The 11647-nt window shown below is 43.6% G+C and overlaps 1 protein-coding gene across 1 annotated transcript; it reads left to right on the forward strand.

Moving 5' to 3' along the window:
* The first annotated feature begins 5659 nt into the window (after nt 1–5659).
* Nucleotides 5660–11392, forward strand: anxa1a (annexin A1a). Its single transcript, XM_027278308.1, has 12 exons — nt 5660–5811; nt 6342–6421; nt 7117–7207; nt 8176–8270; nt 8385–8498; nt 8738–8828; nt 8924–9003; nt 10186–10330; nt 10417–10512; nt 10596–10654; nt 10731–10853; nt 10934–11392. Exons 2-12 carry the CDS (start codon nt 6362–6364, stop codon nt 10991–10993), a joined length of 1014 nt encoding a protein of 337 aa, XP_027134109.1. The 5' UTR covers nt 5660–5811; nt 6342–6361; the 3' UTR covers nt 10994–11392.
* Nucleotides 11393–11647: the final 255 nt, after the last annotated feature.

Below are 11647 nucleotides of genomic sequence, written 5' to 3' on the forward strand. Positions count from 1 at the left end.
ATCATTTAATGAATCAAACACATAAATCTCAGTGAAGACATTAACATTTTATTTATTCGATTTAAAACATGTTTTACATCTTTATGACGTGATTAGCATGCAGTTTATATATTTACATTTCAAAATGTAGATCACTTCAATAACTGGAGTCGTTTTCCATTCACTAGTTAGTCCCTGTTTATTTTCAGTTTGAAGTTTTGAAGCCAGGCTTATCTAAAATCGACAGACGCCTCACACTGTGAATATTTCACCACGTTTGTCTCTCACATTCCCAATCCCACCCGCGCCCCCTTTGTCTCCTCATACAGGAATGGGGCGTCCGTCATGCTGTTACTTTCCTTCCAGAAACACCTTTTAGTGGAGAAACAGAAGTTATGTCAGGAATTACAGACACCAAACACCTGAGTGAGCAGGCAGAGGTGAATGACCCAAGGTTTTTATATGAGTTTATACAGTTTACACCCTCTGTGATCGCCTGTCTGTGCGTTGTCGGGGGACGTTTACTGGTCTGACCTGCCGCGCTGTCCTCGTACTGGTCAAACTGTGTGTTGTGAATTATTGGACACGGCCTCTCATCCTCAGCTCGGCACACTGCCCGGTAAATCCTCCATCACCTGCGCTGCCACTGGGACCCGTCTAGGGCGTAAGGACACTCGGGTCCTCGGGGCAGGTCGACCTGTTAGTCGTCTCCCAGGCAACTGAGAAAATGAAACAAGTAGATGGAGAATGACGTGAAAAGCAAATTCAGATACGCAGTACAAAGACAAACAGATGAAATACGTTAAGATAGAACCATAGACTATATGTCTACCTCTACTGTCTCCTGTCTAATCTAAACTGTCAAAGTCGTGGATCCGCCCCTGGAAATTCAAGCCTGGTTGCTCAAACGAGCCCCTGATACACACCCACTGTCAATCAAAGCGTCACGCTCTTAATCCGCATAACTTTAAGCCTTAATATAATGTGAACAGGTGAGTTTATATAAATTCACCCTCAGTACAGTTTGTCATGAACGGGGAAATTAGCTACAGAGACCAAAACTGTTTTTTGTACCAGGCTGTAAACATGTTTATTTCTGCTGTGAAGTTGGACATTTGGACATGGGGACTTATAGAGACTGACTCACTTCTGGAGCCAGCCTCATGGACGTTAGAGGAACTGCAGTTTTTTAACACTTGTGCACTGGTTTCACTTCACAGCCACAAAGGTTGCCATTTGGATAGAGCAAAATATAGATCGATATAAGACAATTTAACATTTTTAACCACTGACAAGACGGTTAGGTGAACAGTTTCAAAATAGCTGCTGCAGGAGAACAGATATTAAAACATCTGGACAGAAGATGATAAATGCAGAATGCATGCCAGTCTTTATATATCCATAAGAACCCACAGGCCTCTGTGTGCATGTACAATACACATGTACACATATATAAGTGTATATAAAGCACACTCAAAACATTTCTGCTACAGCTGGACTGACACCAGCTGTTTTGCCACTGACAGTAAAAGAAACGTGCACACGCGGTCTGTTTTGCAAATGTGGTTTCAGTAGACCCGGCTGGCCTTCGTATCCAGATCTCCAACCGACCCTGTCAGGAACAATGAGTTATGTTTGTTCTGCTACATTGAGTGCGCGCTGCTTCACAACGGAGGCAGCCAAGCAGCTAAAAATTTTAAACCTCGTCTAACTTCACCTGTTCATCACTCAGTGCGGCTTCTTCAACAAAATAACTCTGATATCTGATACAGAAATGAACATATGGATGTCACGCAAACACCACATGCAATGAACACGGCCGCTGTTGTAGATGTTTATTAGTTGTTTGCTGGTTTTGCACTCACGTTGTTTGCCTGCGGGGCCACAGAGTGATGTCTCCCTACTTTCTTTCCCAGGAAGGTCAGTGCATATCCATTCTCAGCCCGTACATTGTGAATATGAGTGGTGGATGCTCTTTGGTGAGCAAATATATGCAACTGGGTCAAAATCTGCAAAGAACAGAGAGTTCAAATTTTTAAAACCATGACATGCTAATTTTCAATTTATATGCAACTGAAAAAACCCAGTAATACTCAATCTATGATAAACTCTTGTTCAACCCTCAAACTATTTGCAGATGTCAAGAAGCTCAACAGCACATTCACTCAGGGAGCGTAATCCTTTTGTCAGCCTCTCTCCAAGCTGCTTCAAGCTTCTGAACAGGAAAAACCCAACGTTTGTTCTTTGAAATTTCCTGATTCATGCCGTCAGAGCACAATCTGGCACGAATTGGCACCATGCCAGTTCTTTTACAAACAAAGTGACTTGAATGGACTGAAATCTGCATGACACGCAGTGAAACTGACCTACACGATCTAAAATATCAAAATATACACATGGACATCATTAAACAGTGTTACTTTCAAGAGTCCATGACAAGACAACATGTTAAAATGAATACCTGGTCTGGGAGCAGTTCAGATCCGTCCGGTATGATTCAGTGCAGCTTGTGTGCTGCTGTGCTGACCAGCACGCGTCAGTCCTGATCTCTAAGGGGAACCAAACTCTCAACAGTCTTTAAATATTAAACCTGCAGAGATGGAGTTTCATTAGTTACTGGCTTAAACCCCACAGAGCTCGCTGCTGGTAAAAAGATGCCCCAAACAGTCCTCAGGTTTCTCGTGTGTAAGATAGAGATTGTAATAGATGCTCTTTCACACTCACTTCATTCTTGTATTTGTTTTCCGGGAGACCCCACACATCCCCACACTGGGTCACCTACATCCAGGTGAAGCACTGAGGAGTGCGGCCTTTGTGGAGGTTGTGTTTGTGATGAAGACAACATCATATGACATATTTACTGAAGCGCAGTCTCCATGTACCTCCTAAAAAAGAAGTGTTTACAGTAGCCAATAGCAAGTAGCGTTACTCCCCACTGCTATGCATTGACTAGCGCTATGAGCTAATGTCAGCCTCTACCTTCCAGACACAAACTGCAGGCCGGGACCATGAGGACTCAGATGCGAGTTTAGGCTGAGAGTAGCTTTATTCAGGTCTTCTCAGAACCCTCGAAAGAGTGAGGCTCTAAAAATAGGCCTAAACTAAGAGAAACAAAAAATCACTCAGAGGAGGAAAAAACTCTGAACTAAGTTTATCAAAGATTAACAAAATCAAAATCATCACAACGAGGAGAAAACCAAAAGGCTATGAAAACATTAACTAAGGACGCTCCTACCGATGGCTGACAAAACACTAGGCTAAAACACAGTGAGAAAACAAAGGGCTCACTAAGAATGATACAATACAACAAAAAAATCACTCTTGCGAGGAAGGAAACAAAAGAACACTAGAGCTATAAAGCTATGGCTGAGGCTATGAAATTACAACAAAAAATCACTCTTGCGAGGAAGAAACAAAAGATCACTAGAGCAAAAGCTATGGCTGTGGCCTAAGGAATAAGGCTTTGGTGAACGCTGCATGAGACGAAACACTTCGGCACGGGACAAAGGGAGACGCAGACAATATATACACCAGGTAATGGGGAACAGGGGGAAACAATCAGGGCGGGGAAGACAGTCAGACCGGTGACACATGAGGAAGGGCAAGTGACCTGAAACGAGAGGAGAGTTATCTTTCAAAATAAAACAGGAAGTGACAAGACAAGACAAAAACCCAGCTTGACCTCACCACGGTGTGACACACACAACTTCCGAAACCATTGGTTTCCGAGGTGGTTCTCTTGACGGGTTAAGCTCCTGGCATGTACCACCTTGGTAGTGTAACATTTTTCCCTGTTGGTCTCAAAGGCTGTGCTCAAACCTGGTCCAGTCTGGCTGCTGAGCCCAGTTCTGTTCTTCTAGCAGCAGATTCAGTTAGAAGCAGTTAATTAGTGTTTAGTTACTTTAGACATTGTATAAAATATGATCCAGTTTCAAAGTCTGGTTACTTTAGACATTGTATAAAATATGATCCAGTTTCAAAGTCTGGGTCGTTAAGGTCACCTGTGGGTCGTTGAGGTCACCTCTGGGTCGTTGAGGTCACCTGTGGGTCGTTAAGGTCACCTGTGGGTCGCTGAGGACACCTGTGGGTCGTTAAGGTCACCTGTGGGTCGTTAAGGTCACCTGTGGGTCGTTAAGGTCACCTGTGGGTCGCTGAGGACCTTGTGTGGGTCGTTAAGGTCACCTGTGGGTCGTGAGAGTCACCGGTGGTTTCGTTGAGGACACCTGTGGGTCGTTGAGGTCACCTGTGGGTCGTGGGTCGTTGAGGTCACCTGTGGGTCGTTGAGGTCACCTGTGGGTCGTTAGCTGAGCCGCCAGAAGAGATCAGAGGGAAAAGCACATACATAGACTATATCAAACAGGAAGCGCTCTGCTCCGGCGGTGTCAGGCGAGAGATAGCGCTTCATTGGATGCAAAATTAGTTCACGCCCCCCGGGTACAAGATGACATCATCAACAACTTTTCATGGTTTATCAGGAAATGACAAACTCTAAAATACCATGACTCTGTGTCAGTGTTGGACAGACACTGGAGGACAGAGGACAGATGGACTCATGAGGACTTTGAAGACTAACCCACCCATGTTGCCACTTTTAATTAACATACAATCCAAACCCTGCTCTGACGTCATCAAGGGCCTGTGAAGTTTGATTGTTTGGACTCTTACCTCACAGTTCAATGACTCAAACTATGATTGGGCTCGAGCGATGTAGTCATCCGTCATTATCCCGGCTCAGTCTCAGCTGTGTGAAAGCATCACCCTCTGTTGAGGCACGTAGCCTGCAGGTAGCGCCAGGCCCAGGGCTGTGCTGTCATGACAACCCACCACACCTTAAAGAAACTCATTACCTCATCACGCCACAGGCAGACTCTTTTGAGGAACACGGGGCGCTCTTTACTCAGTCGTACCTACAGGTATTGTTCTGCTGAGATCAGGGGTCCTACAGATCGATACTTAGTGGAGTTATACATTCAGTAACCTCCTGATAACATTATTGCAAGAGGAGAGATAACAGCAGTGTCAACAACCATTCATCAAGGTTGGATTCCAGCAGTGAAAACATTACCGAGACGTGGAGGAGCACATATCTATAAAGTGTTGCTAAGACGTGTTGTAAAGTCTGTACTGCTGTCAGCTAATGTTAGCTCAGTTTGTCAGCTGGGCTGTCTGGATTGTGAGCCAGACCTCGGGTGCGTGTTGTTGGAGCCTGTATCATGCCAGAACCGGAGCCGGACACTTACTTGATGTTTGGCTGTTACCAAACTTGTTGATTTGCCAGTTTTTGATCATAAGTAATGTAATCAGAACAAATACTCGAGTACAGCCGTCCATATTTACCACAGTGGGATTAAACTCTGAATCTGGGGGCGCTCAATTGTAAAAAAAATACTATTTTGCTTCAAACTATAGCTATTGCATCAATAACAAACAACATAGTAGATGATAGTAAGCAGGTTAAATATTAGAATAAATTCCGTATGTTGCATTAAAACCTCATTATAAGAACCCAAGAATCAAAGTAGAACAAAACGAGTCATCATAAACTTCTTCACACGTGATTTTCCATGAGATTTCCACTATTATGAAACATTACGAGCTAAAACTCGGTCAGCATGTGTGACCGCTTCGAGTCAGCTGGAGAAACTCTTCCTCGTTTTTTACGCACGGCTGCGCTCTGCTGCGCGCACGCATCCAATGGCAGCCTTGTGGAGAGGTGGATGGGCTGCACCCGTTACTAGGTGGGGTTTACCACCAGTATAAATATACTCTCTCGGTCGCTACAACGCCCCTGGAAACTCAGTGAGACAAACCTCTTCCCTGTAAAGCCAAACGGTAAGTCACTTTTTTCTCTCTCTCTCTCTCTCTAAAATATAAATGTGCAGTCTGTTCTGCAGCTTTTAGTTTGTTTTGGAGAGTTTGGTGAAAGTTTGGTTCCAGATGTGATGACTTTAGGACGCCTCTGCCTTTAGGTCCTGATGTAATCTGTGAGGGTGTGGTTGGGAAAACAGCATATTTGACGCAGGCAAAGTGTGGAGCTGGTTTTATTAAACATGAATAAAATGAAAGTAGAATGGATCTATAATGTAGCCTACAGTCTACCTATATATCTGAGTTGACCGTGGGTGTGGCCAGGCTGTCTCCACATGCTTGCCATTATGGAAAACCACCTAACATAAACCTAGAGTAAACATGCAGAGGCTTGAGGAACATTTTAAGAAGATAAGAACTCACTCGGCTCAGTGGAATGAATAGAAGACTGATTATTTCATCTTGCACTTTGTTTCTTTCTCATGTCAGAGTACTTTCTAAATGTTACACGTCAGTGTTGACATCTTCTCTACTGTCCTCTCCCCCTTGTACAGACAGACCCCATCGCCCCACCATGGCTTTCATCAGTGCCTTCCTGGAGCAGACGATCTATATGGGCATGCCCGATGACTCAGTATGTAACTCTGTGGTTGTGTTCCAGTTGCTAAGGCCAACCTCGGTGTTTTTTCCTTTTTTTCCTCTTCCTGTGGTATGTTCGGGTGGAAAGAATGATCAGGCAGAGTACGAGGGAGGAAGAGAGAGAGAGAGTGTTAGAGGATAGTGAAGGAAAGGAATGAATTAGTGGGAAGTTTGAAGGAGGATAGAGGGAAGGGAAAGGGAGTGAGGGCAGAGAAGAAAGATAAGATGAGGAGTGTAATAAGTGAAAGGCCGTCTGCACTATGAAGCTTAAATGCAATGAGAGAGATGACCATACTAAGCCGTGGAGTGTGCGTGACTCATAGAAGCAGGAATTTGCGCCCCTCCCTTTATAAACTAGATAATATACGACTTCTGCTTTCCCTGGTTTCGTAAAACGAATATGAGAAAATTGCACAAGGTTCACAAGAGTCTGTGCTGTCTGACTCTGCTGTTATTGTTGAGTTCAGTCCAACAGGGAGTGTGCAGGCATTTTAAAGGGCACCATCGTGGTTTCCGGAGGCGTGAAGCTGCCAGGCGGCTAGGAAGGCAGAGAGGCACAAAAACTGTCACTCATCATGTATCCAAGGCATTTTAAAAATGCACACACCTCACACACACACCACCAAAGCAGAACTCCATATTATTACCAAACACACAATAATCTGTGCTGTGTGTGTGTGTCTCTCTCAGGTCCTGAAGAAGGAGGGGACGGTGACCCCGGCGGCCAATTTCTGTGCCAATGGAGACGCGGCAGTCCTGGAGAAGGCCATCAAGACCAAAGGTGGACTTTAAGATTCCTACTTTGAAGCTCTGCAGCGTGTGTGAACACGTCTCGGCTCTGCTCTGTTTGTTCGATGTTGTAAGAGCTGTGACACCCTCTGCTGGCAAACACGCACCGTTACTGTGAACACAGCGACTGTGGAGTGGAAAGTCTGACTCCTCTCTTTGTTTGGGCCGGCGCACTGAAATTACAGTAAAGTAAAGTACCCTCGCCTCCTGCAGGAGACTGTGGAGACCTTAAGCAGCTTCTTCAGTGGCAACATTACAAGAAGTGGCACTGTTATATCCTCATAAACATCTGACTTATTAATCTACACTGTACAGTTACCTCCTCTGTGTATTACCATTCTTTTACAGATGATACAGCAGGAGGCGACTGTCCAGTGTAAATAAATAAATATATTTTAGTGTGTGTATTTAGTAACCTGCACATGATTTCTTCTTCATGCATATCTGTCTTTAGTATATGTTACATTTTTTCTATTTTATTTTCAATCACTTAGACTTTGTATTTGTACGACACAGCAACGTAAACACAGGTTGAATAAACCACACTGATTAAATATTAACCAACGCTTAATATTAATCGAACACATTAAAATGTGTAAACAGACAAACTAATTAACTAGATAGATAATAGTAGTGATTAAAATCTGTTAGAAATAGACAAATAAATAAATCTAGTAAAGTGAAAGCCAGACTAAAAAGATGAGTTCATATCTTATATATTTTTTACTTCATGAGTATTTCTCGGCTGAGGTTTAGGAGGTAGAGCGGCTCGTCCACTGATCAGTTAATCAGTAGTGGTGCTGGTTCGATTCCTGGCTCCTCCAGTCAGCGTGTCGGAGATGCTGAGCCTCAAATTGCTCCTGAAGTGTGTGAATGTGTCTCATTTCATCTCATGTATTTATTTCTGTCGTACAGATGCACGATAACAGAACTGATCTTTGCTTCACGTCCTCTGTGCAGGTGTGGACGAGAACACCATCATTGAAATCCTGGTGAAAAGGAGCAACGAGCAGAGGCAGCAGATCAAAGAGGCTTACCAGCAGGCCAGCGGCAAGGTGAAGCACACCTGATCAGTACACACACACACACACACACACACACACACACACACACACACACACACACACACACACACAAACACATGATCTCAAACACTGTGTTTATTTCAGCCTCTGGAAACGGTGCTGAAGAGCGCTCTGAAGGGAGATCTGGAGGACGTGGTGTTGGCTCTGCTGAAAACACCGGCCCAGTACGATGCTCAGCAGCTGAAACTGGCTATGAAGGTACACACACACACACACACACACACACACACACACACACACACATCATCTGTTATTTTTGTGCGTGGTGACATCCACCCACTTCCACATATTCATCTATTGTTTTCTTAACGGGACGGTGGAAGATGTGTTTTGTTTGAGTTGGGCCAGCGTTGAATAAACTCTCTCTCTCTCTCTCTCTCTCTCTCTGCATTAATCATATTAACAATGCAATAATCGATCCATGCGTCCTTCCTCAGGGTCTGGGCACAGACGAGGACACCCTCATAGAGATTTTGGCTTCCAGAACCAACAGAGAGATCCTGGATATAAAGAAAGCCTACAAGGAAGGTGCGTGCCGACAGATGTTGTCTGCCTTCTCTGAGATTTAAACACATTTTTAAAATCTCGAACATCATCGTATATCCTTGATTTTAATGTTACAGAATACAAGAAGGACCTGGAGGACCACATCAGGTCTGACACGAGTGGAGATTTCAGGACTGCCCTCCTTGAGCTCTGCAAGGCACGTACTGTCACACTTCTTTACTCTGCAGACGCTTACTCGGTCACCAGGATGCATTAAGTTCTGAGACAACATAACACACCCTGCTGAGGTTTATGATAACTAAATAAACTATATGCATGTGCAAATACACAGTTAAAGACTGGTGGGTGGAGACGTGTCAGCCCATCTCAAATGTCAACTTCTAGCAGCCAAATGAATCTCATATTCAACCTTTTTTCTAAATGCTTAATCTGCTTTTTAAAGGGGAAGTTCACTCTAAAATCATCTCAGCTGTAGTGCTGTTATTATTTTTTTAACAATACCTTTATTGAACTTTTTATATTGAGACTCCAACAAGAGAAATTTATGCAAAAATACAAATCTCACTGCAGAGACAGCACTGAAACCTTGATGATCGATGTCAGAGACTTTTAAATATTATATCAAAGAACGTCTATCCCACTGACACTGTTGTTTTTTATTGTTTTATGCAGAAAATCAATAACATTTTGAGTTAAAACAGCAGCACAGAGAAACACAGTACTCAGACAGTAACAAAGAAGGGGTAGTCCGTGGTACACATCCTCTCCAACACTACTACTATTAGAGGACGACCCGCTCTACCTCCGAGCCACAGTAAATGTAATGTTTGTGATGTTATGTATTCATACAGTGTTGGCTCATAACTGTAGTCCGCCAAACCCTTCAACACAATGGTTGGCAGTCTAGTACAGATATATTTCAGGTATCGGCTGCAGAGGCGTCTGCTTCCTCTTGAATGTGATGTCACTAAATGGACTCGTAGAAATCACGATACGGTTACTCACACATAACCCACAGATTGTGAACAGTTTCATGCAGGAACTATTTTTTTACCAAACTACACCCGCCCACCACACAACCACGCAAAGAGAAGCATGCACACTGAGCTGCTTAACGATACAGTTCAACTGAAGAGGACACAGTTAATGTTTACAGCCTATGTATAGAATAGACATTTAACATGGATTTCTGTTGCCTTTCCCACTTTTTTCCACCGTTTTCATGCACAAAAAAACAGAAAATTATGTGAATGAACTGTTAAAACTGAAAGAATAGCAACACTCAGCATACATTTCAGGGTACTAACACTCATAATGAGGACTTCTCTATAACAGAAATAGAGTAATGACATCTTACATCTGTTTGTCTTCATCGCAGGCCGGCAGGACTGAAGGAGTCAATGAGGTGCTGGTCGACAGCGATGCCAGGTCTCTGTACGAGGCCGGGGAGGGCAGGAAGGGCAAGAACTGCTCCGTCTTCATCGAGATCCTCACCAGCAGGAGCGCCCCTCATCTCCGCAAAGGTTAGCTGCCGACTCGCCTCGGTAAAATCTGTTTTTATAATGTTTTACTGTTGCTGTCGGATCTGACGCGTCCCTCTCTCCTTCAGTATTCGAGAGGTACTCAAAGTACAGCAAAGTGGACGTGGCCAAAGCCATCGACCTGGAGATGAAGGGAGATATTGAAAACTGTCTCACAGCTTTAGGTAAAGGCACAAACTTTATTATACGCACATTAATCCTGTGATTTATGCACAACTTTAACCCTTTTTTTTAAAAATAACTACAGTGAAGTGTGCGGGAAGCAGGCCTGCGTTCTTCGCTGAGAAGCTCTACTTGTCCATGAAGGTACAGTATGAACAGAAAACAAATATTATAAAGAGTTAGGGACCTTTCTTGACTGACTCCCTTTGTGCCCAATCAGGGTAAAGGTACCCGCAAAGCTATCCTGACTCGCATCATGGTGTCCCGCTCTGAAATCGACATGAAACGGATCAAGGACGAGTACAAGAAAGCTCACGGCAAAACACTGTACCAGGACATCCTGGTGAGCAAACACGTGACGACGATGAACCATCGCACATGATGTTATTTATGAGGTCTAAATGCATTTTTTCTGTCCTGCAGGATGACACTAAAGACGACTATGAGAAGATTCTACTCGCCCTCTGTGGGGGTGAAAATTAATCGCCAATCATCAAGACCAGCGCTCATACATGTCACCTATAATCTCCTGACACCGTATGCTCTTATAGAGAACCGACAAGAGTGTCTTTCTTTGTGACTGTCATGACATTTAGATATTTACAGCAAAGATTAACGTGGAATCGACACGGCTTCAGCGGATAAAGTTATTCCTTTTCATCCCCAGCACTTTTAATTCAGCATATTTCTGATAGCAGTGCAGCAGCGGGACCAAATCTCCGGGACAGACTTAGCTTTTACACTCAGAGGAAGATGAAGTCCCTGATCTCAGTGCAGCTGCTAACAGATGTATGCAGATCACCATGTGCCAATCATATTCAGTGGCCTACCCCTTGAAGGAGCTTGGACATCTTGCAAATAAAAGCTTTTTGTATGAAGGCTGATCTGAGTTTTCTTTGCACACTGGTTATGAGATGTATTGGCAAATATTTAAGCACCTGGCATTCCCATGAGCCAACTATAAATTATGACGTATGATTAGTCACAGCTAAGTATATTTACTCAAATAACTCACTACACGAGTACAAATTTGAGGTACTCGACTATTATAATATTTTCTAGTCATGCCACATTGTTCTTCTACTTCATTACATGTCAAAATATTCTAGCCTAGAGGAAGTGGCATCTTATTTTATT

Source organism: Larimichthys crocea, chromosome III (assembly GCF_000972845.2).
Source record: "Larimichthys crocea isolate SSNF chromosome III, L_crocea_2.0, whole genome shotgun sequence".
NCBI lineage: Eukaryota > Metazoa > Chordata > Actinopteri > Sciaenidae > Larimichthys > Larimichthys crocea.